Below are 22,738 nucleotides of genomic sequence, written 5' to 3' on the forward strand. Positions count from 1 at the left end.
GCTGGTCTAGCCCTCTGTGAGAGATGATGGAAGTGCTAATAATTTATGAGTGGATTACCTTGAGACCTGATTAGTGTTTCTTTTTATTCATACTTTGTCTATGTTATATAATTTACGTAGCATTCACTTTGTATGGCAAATCTGTTTTTAGAAGGTTGAAGTGGGGAAACTAATTGCTGTGGGTAATTGCATGCCATTGCTGTTTGTATTTTTCTGGTAAACAAAATAATTTTTGTTCCTTATGTTTATTTCAGACTGAAAAAGACAAAAATGTATTAATGCTTTCAACACACCACATATTTCCTTAACTGTAGCAGCACTATAGCTGAGATCTATAGTGCAGTGTTGTCAGACTCCAATACAACTATTAGAAGAATTATTTACATTTAAAATGAACCTACTACAAGGTGGTAGATTTATTTTTGACTAAATAAATTGGTAGCTTTGCTTTAGTTTTAGTGCATAGATATTTATCACACTTTAAAATAATTTATTACAACAACTAAATTATTCACACCCCCCAAAAAAAAGATGTATGAAATCTGCAACACTGATCCTACCATAACTGTTGACTTTACTTTTAAACCCAACCCTAAACCTATCTCTAAATGTAACCGTAACCCTAAGGGCCCATTTACAGATTTGTGTTGTGGTACCGGTTTACTGTAAAGGTGCCCATACACCTGCCGATTATCGTACGATAATCGGCAGGTGTATGGGCAGCGCGCGACCGCATATACTGTACAGTCACATGACTTTCGTCTTCCGAGCACGCTGGAAAACCTGCCGAAAATTGTACGATTTGCGTCGGGTCCGTAGCGTGCTCGGAAGACAAAAGCCGCACGGCCGTTGTGCGCAAGCGCACACTGCCCCCTCAGCATTGCAATCATCGGCAAGCCCTCCCCTCAGCGTGGAGGGCTTGCGATGATCGCAACTACGATCTGCCTGTCCAAGATGGGCAGGTCGTACAAAATTTTAATGACCTTACAACCATCGCACAACGAAAGTCGTGCGATGGTTGTAAGGTGTATGACCAGCTCTACACACGTACTGGGAAAAGGAATAGTCCCTCAATGCAATAATGCAGTTGCAAGCAATACAGCTGCACTGCAGCACAGCATAATGCATATGCACTGGAGTTAAAAGGAATGAGTCATGTACAGTTAAGTCTGCATAGTGGTATTTTGCCACTCCATTCAAAATAAATAATACTTAAGCTGAATATATGTCTAAACTTAGAACAGAACTAAACCATAACTGGACGATATTTAGTGTACTAAAGCTCTGTGTACATTTGCCATTTTTTTCTTTTTAGGAAAATACTGTTTCTTGAGTATACATGACAGGACAGAAGGTCCTAAAGGGTTCTTTATCCACTGCCTGCCTCAGCTTGTTGCTTTTACAAAATAAATGCTCTAAAATTCCAGTATATAATACATCTTACTAGCCATGCTTGCCATGGCAAGAACTGGCTCATTTGTTTGTTTACCTGGTGTGCTGTTGATTCTGATTTGGGAAGAGGTCAGACTTGCTCTCATTAATGTTGAATCAGTGTTGTGAGACATGACTGAAGTTTTGTCCTTCCCAGTGTTGGCTTGTAAACTGAAATGCACCTGTGGGATTAGGTGTAACAGCAGGAAGCATGAGCACTCTGCAGCATATAATTAAATAGGAATTTGATGTCTTTCAAAGTGCATGTTCTCCATGCTGGGTTAACTGAAGATTAACTTTTAGAATAATCATCTGTGGCCTACACCCTCAATAAAGCATGTTTTTGTAGATTCAGTTACTTGTGTAACTAGTGATAACATAGTCCACACCATTGTTCCAGTTTTAATGTGATTATGTCTTCATGCTTTGTTGATTTTGAGCTTGTGCAGTAAAAACATTACATTTACTTTAATGAAGTATATAAACATAGATTCATTCAGATTAAATTTAAAAAGATAAGAATATAGTATTCTGCCTACAATGTATTGCAAGTCAATATTTGTCCTTTACCCTCTATATAAAGGCATTTTTGAAAAATCACTCCAGCAAACATAAGATGCTGGCATCATGCCTTACCTTTTTGGCAAAGCTTTATAACTTTTTTCTTTAAATTAAAAAATCAAACAGATGTCTTATACTGGCACTTGTAACAATTGATGATTTGGGAGTGCCAGAAAAAATAATACAGAAGTAGATAAATCCGTTTTATGTAATGTTTCAAATATACTGCATTTGTTTATAATGTATGTTGGCATATGAAGACTAAATCACATAATTATGTGTGTTAACCACTTGAAGACCGTTGTGTTAAACCCCCTTCCTGCCCAGGCCATTTTTCAGTTTTCAGCCCTGCAGTACTTTGACTGACATTTATTCCGTCATGCAACGCTGTACTGAAATTCATTTTATACCATTTTTGGGGAGACAAAGCTTTCTTTTGGTGGTATTTAATCACCACGGGGTTTTTTATTTTTTACTATATAATGAAAAAAGGACAGTTTTCGCTACGTTATGTTAAAAAAACATTTATTCTTTGGTGAAACATAACAGACGTCGGGTAAATAGACACCAAACATGTCAAGGAAAAGAGTAAACACAGTTGATTGATAATAAATGGCTTCAGCCAAACACTACCCATGAGTGACAGGTTTTCGGGCTATCATTCATATTCTTTGAAAAATGGCCAGGAAATCATACATTCTGCCAGGGTATGTAAACTTATGAGCACAATTGTGTGTGTGTATATATATATATATAGGTTGGACCTGTGTCTTTATTCAACCTCACCTACTATGTAACTATGTCAATAAAATCCATTTCCTTCATCATACAACAGAAATATGTTGGCGCTATACCAATAATTGCAATTGTATTGTAATTATAGAATCCCTGCAGCAAGACCTTGATAAAATTGGAGACTGGGCAGTGATGTAAGCATTATTCTAGAAAAATAAGGTCATGCACTTGGGTGCTAAGAACATGCATGCCGAATACACCTTGAGAGAGGTTTTGCCAAGGAAAACAAAGATGGAGAAGGATCTTGGGGTCCTTATAGATCATAGACTCTGCAATAGCATGCAATACCAAGCCGCAGCTAATAAAGCCAGTAGTATATTATCTTGCATCAAAAGAGGGATTTATTCATAGGATAGAAATATTAGGATTGTTTTCCTTAGAGAAGAGACGCTAAGAGGTGACATGATCACAGTTTACAAACTCATCAATACGGACAGCAGTATTGGGAATGAACCACTTAAACCAAGTACCTTGAGGAAGATGCGAGGACACCGCATGAAGCTGGAGGGGATGAGGTATAGTCGTTAACTGTATAAGTGCTATTTTACTTTGAGAGTGGTAAAAATGTGGAAATCACTTCCACAGATAGTTGTATCTGTGGGAAACATTAAATGCTTCACAAAACACGTGGATGAGTTCCTCAGTTCACAAAACATCCACGGTTATGGGAACTCCTCGCATTATATTGTATGTATGTATAATATACATATATACTGTGTATGTATGTATATATGTATGTATATATATGTATATATATATATATATATATATATATATATAATATATATACACACACACAGTATATATTGTATATACACACACAGTATATATTGTATATACACACATGCTATATATAGGTTGAACCTGATGGACCTATGTCTTTATTCAACTTCACCTATTATGTAACTATGTCAATAAAATCAATTTCCTTCATCATACAACAGAAATATATGGTTTGAGAGGTTCCTTACAGCAAGAGCTGAGTCCAGTCGTAGCCATGTTATCAGGTTGGCTCAGGCCATTATTAATTGGAGCTGTTCATAAAAAATACTGGCTAATAATTGTATGTTTCATCTCTACATATAGGAAATTCGATTTCATAATCCCCCTTATTTGGCGGGTGCTGAAATGACTCTGTGGCTGGTGCTGCATGCAAGTAAATATTTCACCAGCTTACCAAGGATATTCATCCAATAATGCCTTTGTGTTTCACATTCAATCCTAGTATTGGACAAATAGCGACGCTTCAAGACCACATAGGGTCCCTTCTTTAGGCATAATGTCACATTATTATTAGCAAAGCAAAAAAAATACAATTGTTCTTGGCAATATCAATGAATACATCAATTGGGTTTCTCCATTCATTTGGAAAGAGAGCAAAAATGTTTTAAAGAAAAGCAATGAAAACAGTCTTGCAATTTTTGCATTCACTGCCAGAGCCATTTTTGCACATGTTGAAATGCCACATTTTAAGCCAGAATATTACTTCAACCCCTCCATAATTATGTATTTTCTGAAAGCAGAGACCCTGTAGAATAAAATGGTGGCAGTTGCATTTTTTGTCACATGATATTATCTGTTTATCAAACTCAAAATTTCAGTAAAAATACCTTTAAATTAATTTTAGTGCACATAAAAATAAAATAGCCAATTTTTGGTAAAATATAAAAGATGAGATACCCCCAGTAAGTATATAACAAATAGGGATGCACCGGTACCATGTTTTCAAGACCGAGAAAGAGTACCAATACCTTTCCTCAAGTGTTCACCGATACCTTTTTTAGTGTCAGTTTTTCTAAAACAATACAGACTAATGATTTTAGGACAGTGGTGGAGTACCAGGCCCCGGTCACAACTGCAAATGCTGCGCCCCTGGTAGTTCTGCCACTGACTCCAAGCTGTAGAATGACTACAAATCCCAGCAATAAATTATACAGCAATGTAGGCTACCAGCTATAGAGAATTACAAATCCCAGCAATCCATTATACAGCAATGCAGAATACCACCGGCGATAGAGGACTACAAGTCCCAGCAATACATTATACAGCAATGCAGAATGGCATAAAGCACATACTCAGTGTAGCTCACCAGGGCTATGTGGCGTTTCAGGAGGCTGTGCGAGGTCTGGCAGGGATACAGTCTCACCAGGGCTGTGTGATCTCACCAGGGCTGTGCAGTCTCTCCAGTACTGTGTGCAGGTGCATTAAGCAAAGCAGTGAACTCCTCTTTTGGCTCCGCTGGTGTTATCAGGCCCAGATTTCCCACAAGGCCACCGAGGCCCGGCAGAGGGGCGGCAGCGGTGACCTTGTGGGGAAGTTGCGGGCGCCGGTGTAAGATTGTTGGTGGTGTTATTTACCTGTAAAGGCATCCCCTAAATAGACATCCAAAAGCCCTGACACTACTGATGGGTTCTGCAGTCTTGGATGTGATGTCAGCATTCCCAACAAACTTAGCTATCTTTTTAAGTGACAGTATATAGTAGTGATGGCTAACGTTTTTGAGCCCGTGCCAAAACTGCAATTCAAAATAGATTTATTTATCCCAAAGTGCCAACACTGAAAATAAGTTTGGTATTATGTTTTAGTTTGGGCACTGGGGTTTAAAAAAGGTTCAGCATCACTGCCTTAGGCAAAATAGGGAAACACACATATTTAAACATTTAAACCTTTTTTTTTTTTCTTTATAACTTTTTTATCACTTTATTTTTATTTATTTTTTACATTTTTATTGATCTTATTATCTTTTACTTGATCACTAAATTATTTTAATTATTATTTCTATTTTTTCACTTTATTGGTAACACACAGAGGCTAACGTTGGTACAATGCCAGAAAGCAGAAAACGACATATCAAATACTAGACATTTACAAATTAAATTTACTTTAAATTGAAGCTATCCCAGCGGTGATTTAGACACTGTGGAATTCAAAATTTTAACCTAAAGTTCCACAGAGCCTCACGCTGTAACCCTTTCTACTTCATAAAATGTAAAATAATTAATTACATCTTTATAAACATCCCTAAAGTGTCATATCCGATAAGAGATTCTGAGTGAATGAGGATTAATACTTTCACAACAGTGTTAACCAATCCTAGTACAGAAATGTTGCATAGTGCACCCCACATACTAGATATTGCACTCATTACAGTGTATCACATAAACCACATTTCTTATAGCACATTTAACAAAACATTTGATAGGATGCCATAGAACAAACATTCCTTGTTTTTACATGCACTTCACAATATCTGAAATAGAGACCCTGCAGTTATGTAAGCCCTGCACAGAAGCCAAGTGCTATTCCCATTAACTGTATCAGGATTTCTGAACAGTGATTTGAGATAGAGCAGAACACAATGTGGGTGCCCTACGACTTGCTATACAAATGTGTTACCACAAATGTATGCTTGTGCCCGACTTGCGGGAGCAGCTACACAGTCTGCATCTCTGTTGGATGCAGACCACAGAACTGCTCCTGTCAGCTCCAGCCGGAGACTGTCAGTTCTGAGCTACGGCCGAATGATGGATCATTAGTAAGGTCTGCATTCAAGTTAATGATCAGGTGACAGTCGCTGCATGTACACGCCTGCATAACGCATGTAATCGTATGTGATATGATTACATGCAGTTACAAAAACAATCACTCTCCTTGGATAAACAATCGTGTATCCAGGGAGAGTGATTGATTCCTAACTGCATGTAATCCTTTCACATATGATTACATGTGGTGTGCAGGCGTTTACATGCAGCAGCTGTCACCCGATCATAAATTTGAATCGGTGACAGTTTGCGCTTGTAACATGTGCATACATTAAAACTGGTACCGTATATAGTAGTAGCGGCCCCCACAGGACTAAAAAATGTGTCCAGTGGCCCCCGACTAAATTGAGTTTGAGACTCCCTGCTTTGGAGTGATTGTTCCTCATTTCCTGTTGTGACTACAGGACAGAAAAGGAAGGTAAAAATCCAGGATGAGACACAGATGGCAAAAAAAAAAAAAAAACCTGAAAAGCGTTTTAACCATTTTTTACTTTGTCCAAAAGATATGCTTGAGATATACTTTACAAAAAAACATACATTTTGCATTGTCATATCTTTGTAAAAACAAATGGATTTAATAACTTTAGAAACTATTAAAATGAAAGTGATATAATTTTGGGGGGGCAAGTAAAAGAATTGCATGTGTGGTAACTGTAATTGACACATTTCACTAGCTGTTGCTATTGCTGTTAGAGTATACAGTATTTGAATTATTATATTTTCCAACAGCAGTCTTTTTGTAAATATGTTTATGTGCTAGCATTTTACCATATGTTAAAATTTCTGGGAAAGCAAACTGTTTTAATTTAAGATAGGCGTTAATATTTAATTTGAATGCAGCCAAGTTCATAGTTTCCGTTTTAATCAAAGTAAAAGTAGTCATTACAATTTTTATATTTATTTATTTTTTGCTTGCAAACCTACATATTTTTGGAACTAGCAAATACTGTGGCAGATGTTATTTTTCTTCATTTTAGAATGGCATTTATATTTTTAAAAAAACAAAATAGTGCAAATATTACATGAAACTTGGAATAGTATCAGTTTTGCTGAGCCTTTTTTTTAAACTTCTAAAATGAACTTAAAAAGATATTAAACTTCTTCAAAATATACATTTTATTAAACAATATAGTGAAACATTTTCTGATAACTGTATGCAGTTTAAAAAAAAGAATTGTTGTACGTGATTTTCGTTATCGATTAGTTGATTCTACATCTCTCCTCCCCGCTGGGAGCTGGTGTTTCATGTGCTCTGTGTCCCCTCTGATCCCCACTGCTCCCAGTAAGGATCGGAGGGGACACAGACCCATGTAGCTGGTGGCCAGCGATGAGGAGAGCTCCAAACCTCAGTCACCTCCCGCCCGCCACCTTTGCATCAGCTCTGCTCCCTCCGCTCTCCTCCTCGCTGCTTGCTCCAGACCGCAGCGCGCTGCATGCTGCGGTCTGCATCCCTTCCAATCCCCACTGCTCTCCCCCACCGCCTGTATCAGCAGAGACAGTGGGGATCAGAGGGGGCACAGACCACTACAGCCAGTGGGGAAAAGACACCGGCTGTCAGCGGCCAACACCGCTGTGACTCTGCATTTCCCCTGCTCCTGTCTCCCCCTCTTACGTTAAACTGTCAGTGGTAGAAAGCTGGCAGCAAGAACTGTCTCCTTCAGGTCCCTCCTTTGCTGATCGGCAGTGGGTGAGTGCAATAACCAGCCCTGATACCCGCTGCTCTCCCCACCTCTATCAGCAGAGGCAGCAGGAAACAGGGGGGGCACAGACCACTGCAGCCAGCACCCAGTAGAGAGAAGAAACTGGCTGTCAGGGTGCCAACACAGCTGTGACTCTGCATTTCCCCTGCTCCTGTCTCCCCCTCTTACGTTAAACTGTCAGTGGTAGAAAGCTGGCAGCAAGAACTGTCTCCTTCAGGTCCCTCCCCTGCTGATTGACAGCAGGCAGTGGGCGAGTGCAATAGCCGGCTTATTATCGGCTATTGCAGTTTGAAATGGCCAATAGCAGGCTGGCTATTGTTAGGCTGGCAAGTACTGATGGGGTGGTCATAATAATCTGGCCACTCAGTGTGTGTGTGGGTGTGTGTGTATATATATATAGATATAAAAAGTCTAATACAATACATACAATTATTTTTTTTAAATGTTATAAAGGTGGTGAAAAAAAGTAATTTTCTGTTTCAGCCTGACAAATTTTTCTGCTGGAGGTGCCTTGCCACTCATTTCAGTGGCACTCCAAAAGCGCCTCCCACCCGAAGTGTGATCGTCGCACTGGAGTGTGCAGTACTGCAATGCTATGTGTTCCAGTGCGGTGCGATGGGAAAAAAATTGTGCATACAGTTTTATTCTGAAGTAAACTTTGTAACACTCCATGTGTGTATTTTATTTTAAATAAAGGATGTTATTTTCTTTTTTAATCCAATTGATCGAAAAAATAATCAGCCAACTCACTGCCGCAAAATAAACCTTTAATCAAATGAAAGCATTTAATCAAAAGAAATTGTCAGTCTGACTTAACTTTAAAGGATGTGCATTAACATAAAGCTTGTAGATCACTTTGAAAAAATGAAAAATTTATTTTTAAAGAAGTTTGTTTATGCTATAATTAGTTATATGACCTTCATGTTTTTTTCTGTATCTTTGTGAAAATCCTTCATTAAAACACTATAAACAAATGTGGTTATAACAATGCTCAATAACAGATCCAGCATATTAAGAGTACATTTGTAAAGATTAATAAATAATGTCCTTAAGTACATTTGACCTAGTCCTCATGGCAAGCGTACATATACTTTGGTTTCTTTATATTGCCTATGTGACTTATCTTTAGAGAAAAAGCATTTTGTGAAATGTTCACAACCAAGGACAGTTTGTATTGTAACACTCTCTTGGTAACGCTGTCTCTGCGTGTACTACTTACAGTATATACTGATATTAGGAGGTTTGCTTGCTTTTGTGGAGACTAATCTTGTGCAAATTGATGTTTCTCGTTTGTTTGTTGACGGCCAACCTATGTATGCATGGCAGACAATAATTTCTTGTGTTTTTTTTTTTATTCTGTATTGTAAGTCGGTGGGCCTCTAAGTTGGGTGTTTTAGTAAACATAAATGCATCTTGTATGGAATGATGCACTTGTGTGCCTTGCATTATCAGGCACATGTGGTTTAGTTCACATAGATGTGAACATGTATTGCTTGTCTGAAGAGCAAAGTGTTTGCCAGGTGTTTGTGAAGCTTTCTAAAGTACTTTTCTTGAAGTACTTAAAAGAGAACTAGGGGGTAATGTGACCCAAAACTCCCGTGACCCAAAACTCAGTATATAGCGGGCTATTGCACACTATATGCTGAGAGCGCCGCAGCCAGGATGGATTCTGACAATACTGTTGAGATCCACCAAGCTGGTAGTCTTCGCTCTCTGCAGGGAGATGATCAGGAAGTGAGCAAGCGGCAGTATGTTTTTGCTCACTTCCCAATCAATGGAGCCGATGTGACAGTTTCAATGTCACACATCGGATCTAACTATGGGGATAAGTGTAATTCACTCGCTCTATAGTTCTCCTTTAAAGCACTTGTCATCCTTAGTCAGGTAGTGCTGAATAAAGATCATAAAGTGCTGACTGTAGTTTTGAACAGATTACACTGACAGGCTATATTGGGCATTTAGCAAGATCCAGCATTGATTGAAGCTTGCTGAAGCCTTCAAGAAGCTTGTTTAAAGCTACAAACTGCCACCCCATTAACATGCACTCACCAGCCACTTTATTAGGTACACTTTGCTAGTGCCAGGATGGACCCCCTTTTGCCTTCAGAACTGTCTTAATTCTTAATGGCATAGATTCAACAAGGTGTTGGAAACATTCCTCAGAGATTTTGGTCCATATTGATATGATAGCATCACGGGCCCAAAGTGTGCCAAGAAAATATCCTCCATACCATTACACCACCAGCCTGAACCGTTGATACAAGGCAGGATGGATCCATGTTTTCATGTTGTTTACACAAAAAAATTCTGACCCGACCATCTGAATGTCGCAGCTGAAATCGAGACTCGTCAGACCAGGCAAAGTTTTTCCAATCGTCTGTTGTAGAGCTGCAGCTAACGATTATTTTCAAAATCGATTAGTTAGCCACTAGGTTCACACCTAGGCCATTGGGCTGGTGAGCTGTTTTTGCGCGGTTGTCGCGTGTTTTTGGTCAAGTGATTTTGATTTGAAAACCGTGTGATTGTCGCATGGTTTTCAAAGCATAAAGAGGTCTATGGTACCCAAACCACAACGCGACAACCGACTGAAAATTGCTCCTGTAGGTGATTTCTACCGCGCAACAAATCACAAAGCTGTGAACAGCTTTCATAGACTTGAATGTAAATCTCTCTTTTGTGCGATATCGCACGGATTCGCCTCGGCGTGAGACTAGCCACCAGGTTCCACGTGTTGTGCGTTCAGAGATGGTATTCTGCATACCTTGGTTGTAACAAGTGGTTATTTGAGTTACTGTTGCCCTTCTATCATCTCGAACCAGTCTGCCTATTCTCCTCTGACATCAACAAGGCATTTCCGCCAACACAACTGCCGCTCACTGGATACTTTCTCTTTTTCGGACCATTCTCTGTAAACCCAATAGATGGTTGTGTATGAAAAGCCCAGTAGATCAGCAGTTTTTGAAATACTCAGACCAGTCCATCTGGCACCAACAACCATGCCACATTCAAAGTCACTCAAATCCCCTTTCTTCCCCATTCTGATGCTCAAGTTGAAATTCAGCAAGTCGTCTTCACCACATCTAGATACCTAAATGCATTGAGTTGCTGCCATGTGATTTGGCTGATTAGCAATTTGTGTTACCAAGTAATTGAACAGGTGTACCTAATAAAGTGGCTGGTGAGTATGTACAGGTGAAACTCGAATAATTAGAATATCGTGCAAAGTTCATTTATTTCACTAATGCAACTTAAAAGGTGAAACTAATATATGAGATAGACTCATTACATGCAAAGCAAGATAGTTCAAGCTGTGATTTGTCATAATTGTAATGATTATGGCTTACCGCTCATGAAAACCCCTAGAACCCCAAATCCACAACCTCAAAAAAGTAGATTATTACATGCAATCAATAAAACAAGGATTGTACATAGAACAATATCGGACCTCTGAAAAGTACAAGCATGCATATGTACTCAGTACTTGGTTTGGGCCCCTTTTGCAGCACTTACTGCAATTACTTTTGCACAATATTCTAATTATTCGAGTTTCACCTGTATTTGGTATTCCCTGACTTGCTTTAAGAAAGCTTTAAGGACTGTAGGGCAACCTCTTTATGAAAAATTAAATTGATTATTTTACAGTAGCTAATGTCAACCTTATACAGAACCTCAGCTAAACCTAAAATGATAATGTGATCCATCAGGTGACTCTTTTTAACACAGTAAGTAGGGATTTGTGTGACTGAGGAGCTCTGCAAAGACAACCATCTCCTGTTCTTAACATTGTAGCATCACAGTGGCCAGTTCTGAAACCACAGGGAAAGCAGAGAAATCTGGATGAATCTATGAGGCACAATTAGTGCAGGAGTTAGCAAGTGGCAATCAGTTTTTGGCTATATTACAACAGAAATTCTGCCAGCTTAAGCTGGGTACACATGGTCACATTCCTCCATCCACACTAAGAGGATGAACCAGTCTCCTGCTGTGTACATTCTGATAGCGGTGTTGGCCGTTGTCAGAATACCCGAACAGTGCTTGCACCTGATGATTTTCCAGCATGTCCCTTCAGCACAAAGTCGATCTAATCGACTTCTGTCAAGGAGATAGGGACATCCACCGATCAGATTTCATTCCCCACACTCCATGTGTACCCAGCTTTAGTCCCATCTCATTCCATTTTCTGCTATGGGAGGCATTAGCTTGTTTCAGAAATCCAGTGTTGCCACCATTTCATAGCTTGGAATCTGGTGAAGATCTTATCATTATGATAAGCCAGGCTTAAAGCAACCAAAAAGCTCCCCTTCTATTTGTCTTTGGAGTTGCAAGTGAGGTAAAATCCCAATTTTTTGAGTTGTTACCAGAACCAGAATAGATCTTCTAATAGGGACACTTGTTCTGATGACAACTGTCTAAGAGGATATTTCCCTCACTTTGGAGAGATTTCCTTTCAATTATTTTGTGTCTACAGGACAGGAAGTGAAGGGAAATCTCATAAGAGTCAGATGGCCAAATAAACCCTGACAGGGGATTTAACTGTTTCTCACTCTGTCCAAAATGAAAAAAAGAAAGAAAAGGCTCGCTGATTTATAGAAGAATTCTTGGGAAAATGATTAACCCTTGCAGAAGGATTGCCCCACACTGCAAAGGTTAGGTGCTCGTTTTGGTCTAGGGAGGCAAATAAAGTTATACTCGCCTGAGTCTCAGAGCCAGCTTGTTCTTAGACCGGTCCCTGGAGCCTCTTTCCTCCTCCCCTGCAGCGTTCTAAAGTCCCATAAATCATCACATTCAGTAGACAGTGTATAGTACATGACGACATCGAGGGGCATGCCATTGCTGCTGTGGAGGAGGAGACAGGCAGGAGGGAGGGCTTTGAAAGCCGGCCGGCTGGAGGATGAGTATAGCTTTGTTATTTTCCTCTCTAGACCAAAACGAGCGGTTAACCCTTACAGTGCGGGGGTAGCCCCACTGCAAGGGTTAACAGTAATTTTTCCAAGAGTTCTGCTTTAATGTGAACTTTGAAAAAAAAAAAATATATATATATATAAACCTTTATTCTTTGTTCTGAAAATAAAATAAATGTTGCCTTTAATTTCAGAAACCTGGACTCGACCTGGCAGACACTTATATCACATTCGTTCGACAAAATCAAGATATTTTACGAGAAAAAATCAATGAGGAAATGTATATAGAAAAGTTATTTGATGTAAGTAATTCATGATAAAAATGTAATCACTAAAATAAGTTATGATCTAATGTGAATATAAACTGGTATTTAGTTTTGCTTGGCCTTTGTCTTTTATATGTATGCATGCTGTGTTAGATATACATATAGACAAGAAATACTATAAGTATTACAGCTCTGCACATACAGAAGCCCTGCTCCTTTCACAGTTTAGCTTTGGGCCTTATTTATCATCATGTCTTGTAAGAATTGTCTCCATTTACAAATGCTGAGATAAAACCTAAACTAGACAACTGGGTAAGAAAATCTGGTGTGAGACACACAAAGTAAAGTAGAGAAGGCTTTTCGCACTCCTTACTGGATTTCCCAGCTGTCGGGGAAGGGTACTTGTAATGACTGCGGATGGCGCCGCTTGTAGTAAATCGTAACCAGCACACCAAAAATCCTTTTGAGGATCACTAAATGCTCATTTATTCAGAACCATGTCAAGTTAAACAAGCGCTTTCAGGGCCACGCGGGGTCCCTTCATCAGGCTTAGCATTGACTACAATGCTAAGCCTGATGAAGGGACTCTGCACAGCCCCGAAAGTGCTTGTTTAACTTGAGATGGATGTGAATAAATGAACATTTGAAAATAAACATGACACTGAAAGTAAAGTCTTCACCTTACCATAGAAGACAGAGCCTATGTTGCCTATCCTGCAATGTTTGGTATTTGATAATATGGTATTTTCTATTGACCTCCTAAATGGAATGAAATCCCAGATGAACACACAATTGTATATATTCAGGTAAATCTAAATTAAGGACCATATTGCAGAGAAGATGGACACACGGGTCTGCAACCTGCTACTTTTGATACATTTTTCATACTTTTTTTCAGTTTTCATCTGTTTTATAAATGAGGGTGCAGTTATGAATATGGAGGTAAAGTGTAAATATCATGTGTGGTTTGAAGCTAATATATTTTTGAAGGTGAAGGGAAACTACAAAATGTGTGCTTATCACCCCAAAATCCATATCTTTGTATGTGGCTGGGTTGAAAAATGTTAACTGTTTGTCAAGTGCTTGTATTTCTTTAATTTGTAGTTATATTAGCGTAGATAAATATACATAATGTAAATGTAAGTTGGTTGCTATGGTTTTCCCAAACTGGGTGGCAAAGTAAGCTTACAACATTGGGATTTCCCCAGCCCTGCCCTCTGAAGTGATGACAGCATGAGGATTTATTAGCTCAGCAACTTGGGTGACAATCAGATGTTTCGTGCTTTAAATTTTTTCAGGGCTGAGGCACAGCATAACAGAATATGGGGGAACAGGGGTGGCATTTGTGCCTAAAGGAGAACATGCTTGGAAATGTACTTCTGAGGACAGATGTGTGTTGGTCTTCCAAGCTTTGGGGTTCCAGAGAAGGTTAGCTGTGGGCAGTATGAAACCTCATTCGTCTCCTAGACCTTCACCTATGTGAGCAGCATGGGATTGTCTCAGAGAAGTCTAAAAGCAGAATTTAGGGTGGTTTCTTATGAGTTTTGTATCCAGCAGCAAAGCCATTATTTGCTCCTTTTTTTTTTTAAAAGTCTTCTGATGAGTTGTCCAGTTTGGAAAGATCCGTTGCTTGACAAGAACTCTTGTCAGTGGAAAGTAGCAATTTTCTGTGGCACTGTTATGCCTCTTGCATTTTCAGAGTAATGCCTAGCGAATTCTGCAGCTCTGACTTATCGGTCATCACTGCATACACCTACTCTCTGCTTCTGCGCAGAAGGTATACATCTGTATGTAGTGCAGAGACACCAGGCAAGCTTGCTGGACAACAACACAGCTAGTAAGGTGAATATGCGGAGATAAAAGCAAAGGCTGATATAAACTGCAGAAGGCCAAATGTCCTCCTTGTGTGCATGTATGCTTCGCTTCTGTTGATTAGGTGTTGGGTGGTCATTAAAAAAGCTGGCGCCAAAGGTATTTATTTTAAATTTGTCAATTGGTTAAATTTCCTTTGTCTTTCTTCAAGCTAAGGAACAATTTATTTCCTGGAAAAACATAACATCAGAGTTGTTTTCATCAGCATTTTGATGTAAATATTAAAACGTGTAGTTAAACTTCTTGCTCAAGTGTAGCTAAACCTCCCTGTTCATATTAAATCCAGAAAAAAATCACTGACCAATCCATTGTAAAATGTGACCTCAAAGATCTGCTACTACAGTACAATTTATTACTAATGTTTATGGCTTGTGATAATCCCACTAGTGAAGCCAGGTTTACAAGCTTATATTTTCTTAGTTCGACTTGCAGACTGAACAAAGAAAATATGACATATTTCTCCATCAATGCTTACCAGCATTGATAGGCAAATCCCCTGCTGTTTGCTGGTGGCCACTGCCAGAATACCAAACAGAGCTAGCAGCTGATTAGCTCTGTTCAACCGAGAGTTTTCCAACATATTCCTTCTATCAGCTGCTTAAGGGATGAAAGGGTGCCGACAGTCGCACCCACTGTGCAAATTTCAGTGGGTTTATCAGGATTCAGCCAAAATTTGTACTGTGGATACCGGGCTTTATTCGGGTACATGAGGCTCTTTTCCAAATGTTTTCTTTTTTCTTTTTTTTTTCCATATACCCTTTTTCAGGTGTCATTATAATGATCACTACCACCTGAGATTTATTTTCAGCGATCCTCATCTTGTTTGATCCAATGTATGTGTTCTATACGCTGTTTTTCATATGAATTAACCATTTCCTTCAGTTTCTTGCATAGATATTGCATTGATCACCTATGTAGGATGCACAGAGTAGCTTTTCAGATCATGTGAAATGTGATCCTGTTTTTAAAAATGCTTTGTTAATAAATTTCGCTATTGGTATACACTGAGTGGCCAGATTATTATGACCACCCCATCAGTATTTCGTTGGGCCACGAGATGACTCCACAAGATGACTTAGTTGGGCCGCCTCGTGACTCCACGAGATGTTGAAAGGTGATGCAAGGAATCTGACACTGCACTGTTGCCCTTCTGTTGTCTTGTACCAGTCTTGCCACTCTCCGTTCTGCCCTAACATTGACTAGTCGCTGACGGACACAATTTGCACGTTCAGACCCAGATTTTCGGCTGACAGTCCAGTCTTTAAAAACTTTAACAATGTGCCCCTCTTGAACATTTACCGAATTCTGCTGTTTTGCTGATACTCACTCCATGGATCGCACCAAACAACATCCCACCTTCAAAGGCTGTTAAATCGCGTTGTTTACCCATATCTTCAGAAAAAAATCACTTCTACTGTTGTGGTAAACAACCTGCTTCCCTATTTATAATGGTCTGGCCCTCTAGCAACTTCAGCGTGAAATTATAGCTAATTATAGCTAATTTGCCTACAAACGTCAGGTGGTCATAATGAACTGGCCACTCAGTGTAGATATTAGTTTGTGTGTTACATTTTTTTCCCACAAAGCGTATCACTTTGGGGGATATTTTTTCTTTAGTACATGAGGCTCCAGGAAGGGTGATGTGTGACACCACTGACTATGAACTAGGGTTGCTATAGTCTGTCTGACTAGCGCTCAGTTATGTTGTAATGCCAGTTGCTGATTGGTTATTATTTTTATGGTCACTTTATTAAAGATTGTTGTGCAGAGTCTCAGAAATACAACTATACCCATTGCTCTCTGATAATACACACATGGCCCCGTTTTGATGCTGCACAACCTGGCCTTATCTCTCATTGTAATATTAGTGCCATATACAGCGCCTGAGCTGTTGCATCACCATAGATAGCAATGGCTTTACCTACTTTCTGCAACTTACTGTACTGGCACTCTGAGTGTATCTGAATGTTCTGATTGTTGTAAAATAATGAAATATACTGTTTACTGTCCCATTAATTTAGGAGTAGTGACTCAAACCAGCAATTTCTACTACTGGCTTCTCCAGGCTAACTTCACACTCCAGTGTAAAATCATTGTTGATGAACAACTGTTTTCCCTAAAGTATGCCTGGATATCAATGCTCATTATAAGGATCATCACACATGTACTCTTACCACTCCCCAAAATCTATCACACCCATTTTATGTAAGCCACATTCACTTTAAATGGTATTTTTACTTAACTTGGTGAATATGGGGAAAATTCACTTTGGAAAAAATGCCTAATCATGTCCAAGAAACTTGGAAAAAACAGGAATATTGCATGCACTGGATTGGATTATTGAAGTCAGCACAGCTTCACCTCATCACTAAGCTAAGTGAAAATCACCTTTTAAAGTGAAAACCCCCTTGCAAAGTGAACGAGCTGTACTTCTTTAATAAATTCACCCCATAGTATTCAAGATATGTATCCATGCAGGTCTAAGCAATTGAATGTGCATTGTATTAATTTGTGAAAATTAACTATTTTATGGCAGATTAAATGTCCTGTCGGAATACAAAAACAGTTTTTCTCCTGCAGGATTTTTTTTTATAGTTAAACCACAATACCAGCTTCTTTATTAATCTGTCATTAAATATTCCCTGTCCTTATATAATACAAATATGAATCGCAAACAGTTACTGTGGGTGGATTTTTTGCTGCTTCTGACCTTAATTAGGCACAGGTTGCTGTCCCCATTGGGATGTTGTAGGGAATCCAGAGACACTTATGAGCATTGTTCTTTTGCTTGGAAACGCTTTCAACCTAAGCTATGCCTTGTATAGTTTTGAGTTTAGTCTACAAAGACAACATAAAGGTCTTTGAGATACTTTGTTGGAGAGCAGGTGTGCTGATGAAAAACATTTTTGTTTAAAGGGTAACTTTTCAAAATAAATAAAATCGGTGAGCTTTTTAAATTTTTATATATACATCACTATAATAATATCAAACAACCCTCTATTATAACAAAGGTTCAGCAGAAGAAATAGGTTTAATATATCTATAGCTGCAACAATCTTTACCTGTTGCTGCCACACAGGATATAGTGCATAGCACGTATGTGCCACATTGCACTGGTGTTTATTTGGTCCTTATGGATCAATTATTGTATTATTATTATCCTTATTTCCCAGGTTCAGGCTAGCTGCATTACCCAGCAACATGTGTTGGAAAACATTACTCTATTGACACACACACTGTTGGGGGCCTGTCTTGTGGGCCAAAATCAAGTACCACATAGAGCCTGAAATCAGCCACAGTTTGCAAACTTGTTGAGTTTTCTTATTGACTCCTGGTACTTTGGTCATATAATGTCTAATCATTGCACTAACAGGCCGGAATTATTTTCACCAATGCTCTTTTCTCTTGTATAGCCATTTTCATATATGTTCTATTTAAGGAGAATTATGGGGTGAGTGAAAAACACTTATCCCCATAATTCAAGCCGACCTATGACAAAGAAGCTGTCACAGGTCGGCTCTATAGATCAGGAAGTCCGCGAACACATACCGCGGGTCGCTGACTTCCTGCCAGCCACCGCTCCCCGCAGGAATTCCCACCCTCCCCTCTCTGTTTCTCCAGTTTTGACTGGAGGAATGGATGGGGGGGACAAAGCTGGCTCTACCTCTAGAGATACAGAGCCAAATGTAAATCAGCCAGTGGGGTGCATCTCGGCAGTATTGTCAGGATCCGTCCTGGCTGTGAAGTGGCCCTGTGCTCTCAGCCTATAGCAGGCAATAGCCCTCTATATACTGAGTTTTGGGTCACCGAAGGACACAGTATATGTCCTCCCGTGACCCTGAGGAGAACTATGGGCAAAAAAGGTTGCCCCATTGTTCCCCTTTAAATAACCCCTACGATAGAAACACATGGGCTGCCATTGCTGGCCAACATCTTAGAATAAGAGTTGGTTGGCTGTGCTTAGCTTCAGTTCAACTGAGACGATGACTTGGAAAATCAGCAAATATCAGAAAATAGTCAGAATATCTTATCCCTACACTTCATATGGCTCTTCATATGAAGCCAGAGGATCATTGTGGCAGCCAGGCATTCCTTTCTAGAAAACGATTCAGCAATTGAAGCCTACATATTTCACCGGTAATCAGTTTTATTGGAGATATTAGAGGTCAATATAAATCTTTTTACAATGAGATTCTAGTTATCAGCAATGAATAGGCATCAAATATAACAGCTTTGATGTACAGGTATTTGCATTTATTTACTTGCATGCAATATATACGCTAATTGAATAGATGTTCTATCTACAGCGGTATTTTCCACATAATGTAGGGTTTAGTTAAATACTGCATATTTTTGTCTGTGGCAGCAATTTGTTTTGTCTAATAGTATGGCTAGCACCATTATTTAGGGGTCGATTCATAAATGTTTTCACCCAAGATTCACACAGCGTTCCCAAAGATTCAAACATGTTTCTAATTGGTTTTTATTGGACAAATTTGTGAATGTTGTTTGAATCTTGTGTCTGCATGCATCAGAGTGATGCATCATGAAGTATCTTGCCACAACCTACTCCAGTCAAAACATTCTCCTTAGGTTTGTATAAAATAGGGAATGGTCCTAGTGACACAACAGGAATTAAAAACATCTCAATGGAAGCACATAGAAACAGGTTATACCCTTTCCCTATTCTACCAGTAAAATTCCTTTTATTGCCTTCTGTGTCTTCACTTTCTGCCCTGGTGACACAACAGAGTGGGATAGAGTTAGGTTTTTCTGCTAGGTTTTCTGTTAGAATTTGGGAGATTTCTCTCACATACTTTGCAGTAACTGAGACAGAAAGTAATCAAGAAATCTTTAATAAGGGTGCAGACAGTAATAAAACATTTTTAGCACAGTCTGCATCCCTTTTAGGGAAATCTCCTCACTTCATGTTTAGTCCTCAGACAGAAATTGGACTAGAATCTCCCCAATATAGACAAAGGTGGCAATAAAAACATGACAGACGTTCTAACCCCTTCCTCACACTAACATAACAAAAATGTTTTGGCTGGAGTTGGGATGTAACTTTGGAGATGAGCTGTATTACACCAGTCATTCCATATAATTTCTAAATGGCTACCTTTGTGTGCAGTGAGCAGAGCTTTCATACTTTGGACTTGTCATTGAACCTAAAACATTTAAAGGGTTATTAAACCCTCCATTTTTTTTGCATATATCTGCTGCTATATGCAAAAATGAAAAAAAAAATTTAAAAAAACGCTTTATAAGAGGTTTAAACTTACCTGTGTCTTCCCCGTGCGCTCATGTCCGAAAATCTGAAAAATCTCGGGCGGGCGCATGCGCAGTTCAGATTTTCTGCCGGGAGATCAGGAGAGACACAATGCAAGTATATGGACACGTGCACCCGCATGCAGACACCGTGGGACAGGAAGTGCCAGCAAGCTCAGAGGAGTCAGCGCTGGAGGGACAAATGAAAACGACAGGAAAGAAGATCGGATTAAGAGACATCTTTTCAGGTAAATCCTTACACTAACATTGGGGGAGGGGAAAAAAATCTAGACTTTAATGTCATGTTTCTGTTGTTTCAGCATAACTGTTTTTTAAGTGAGGTCATATCTCCCTGGTGTCCTATCTGCGGCCCATTGGCACTTACTGTGTGGCCCTTCTAGTCTGTTTTGTGATTCTTTAACTGCCTCCGGGCCGGCCGAAGTAGAAAAACGGCCGGCCCGGAGCTCTCTAGATCTGAGCGGGCGTCTCTAGACGTCCGCTCAGACACGCCCCCTCGCGCGCGCCGCTCGGCGCGCGTGAGCGGGAAATTGCCGTTTTTTAAAAACAGGCAGCGATGCCTGATACCATACAAGCATGAAGAAAATAAAGATTCTTTAAAGTGCCTACTTCTAGCAGCTAATGGATTGGTTGATATCTTGCAAATTATCTTTCTTTTTTACTGTATTGTCCATACATTTTCTCTTTTTTTTTTTTTTCTTCTGATCTTTTATATGGATTCTGCTGCAAGAAATTTCAAATGTCAGATAAGTAATTTTAAGAAAGCTGTAGGAAGCACAAATGTGGAATTATTGACTTGTAAAGGGATATGAGACTCTAGCAGTCTCATATAATCTGTCTCCAGGCTTTGACTGCAAATGTGCCATAGGAGTTGTTGGGGACATGCTTCAAGAGACAGTATCTGACCATTCCTTGTTGCATGTTTACCATTTTTAAAAGCTATCTGTAGCAATGCATTCCCTAAATGTTATGTGCTGCCCTTTGGTGATGTCAGGGGCCGCACTTGAGGCACCTATATTAAGTAAGTTGACCACCAGTGTCATATCTATTTATCTTGTTAGTAAAATCAAGAAGTCAAAGGAGCAGATCAAATGCAAAGATGTGTTCTTGAATGATTTTTGGTGGGACAGCCAAGGGCCTATTTTTTTCATAATGTTTGCAAATTGTGATCCTTGAAATCCAATCTGAGCATGCCTAATTCCTTAAAAGAGCTTCAACAAGTTGATATATTGCAGAATATTCACTGTTCTTTGATCATTTGTAATACAGAGAGCAAAGTATGTGCATTTCTCAATAAGAACCTTGAAATGTGATATCTGCACAGAATTATCATTTGGCACAATCCCAGAAATACACATCTTTGCATGATGCACCTGGCCATGTGTGGCAGGTCTGGTAGAATCTGCTAATTAACAATCCAGGCTTAAACAGGCACCTCATCTGGCAAGATAGTTAGTAGCCTGTTGGTGCTCAGCAGGTTTTGGTAGTGCTTCTTATTTTTCTATCCTAATGGTCTACTGCCCACCTAATTTTGCCTTATTGTCAGGCACTATTTACCACAGCTTGAGGCCCTCCCAGGAGGCTAAATTATTATCAAAGGATTAAGGAGATGTAGCCTTACAGCTCTGACATTTCTGATTACTTGTATAAGCCAGAACACTAATTAGCTGTGACTAATCAAGAAAAATGTCCCTGCCATAGAAAAGCATTTAAAAGACATAGAAAAGTAGAAAAGCAATTGAAAAGCTTAGTATTGCTTAGATATGCTGACGGCGTTTACATTTCCACCCAAGTTTTTTTGTTTTCTGTTCACCTTCAATTATGCTAAGATTTTTTTCTGTCTGCAAGATCCAACAAGAATTACAGTGTTAGCTGTCATATTACAATAAGAAAAAAAGTATACATTGGAATAAAATCCTCCAGTAACACTGCAGCATTCAAAGGAGGCGTTTGCATCACTTTAAGTCAAGTCAGCGTACAGCTCGCAATAGGAGCTGTCATTATGTTCTGATGCAAACTCCTATTTGTGAGCTGAAACATCAACTTGACTTTTGAAATGCTGTTTTACTGATACAAAAGGCTCCTATTAGTGCAGCTATGGTATACTACATTTTTTTAGTATATTGCAGCTTTCTAAAGGAACATCATGGGACAAATGGTTCTCTTTGTTTGAAAGTAAGATTAGGATTAGGTAAGATTTAGCTATCTAAACGCTCTTGCTACAGTCCAGTCAACACACGATAAACAATGCTTATTACACGTGTTCCTTGTACAAGGGTTTGAAAAATGAAACTTTTTCTGTCTTTTATTTTATCTAACATCTATTTTAGAAAAGTATAGCAATGCTGTTATTAGACCTTCCTTTGCTATATTCCTTCATTAAG

General features: G+C 39.2%; 1 protein-coding gene across 7 annotated transcripts in view; it reads left to right on the forward strand.

The window, feature by feature from the left end:
* CADPS2 (calcium dependent secretion activator 2) overlaps positions 1–22,738 on the forward strand; it is a 254,962-nt gene that overhangs the window by 212,184 nt on the left and 20,040 nt on the right. For all 7 annotated transcript variants that reach the window (XM_018557765.1, XM_018557764.1, XM_018557767.1 and 4 more), the window contains one exon: positions 13,125–13,232. In XM_018557765.1, coding sequence (XP_018413267.1) covers positions 13,125–13,232 — 108 coding nt within the window. The remainder of the gene's footprint in view (positions 1–13,124; positions 13,233–22,738) is intronic.

This window comes from Nanorana parkeri, unplaced genomic scaffold (assembly GCF_000935625.1).
Source record: "Nanorana parkeri isolate BGI_ZX_2015 unplaced genomic scaffold, ASM93562v1 scaffold301, whole genome shotgun sequence".
Lineage (NCBI taxonomy): Eukaryota > Metazoa > Chordata > Amphibia > Anura > Dicroglossidae > Nanorana > Nanorana parkeri.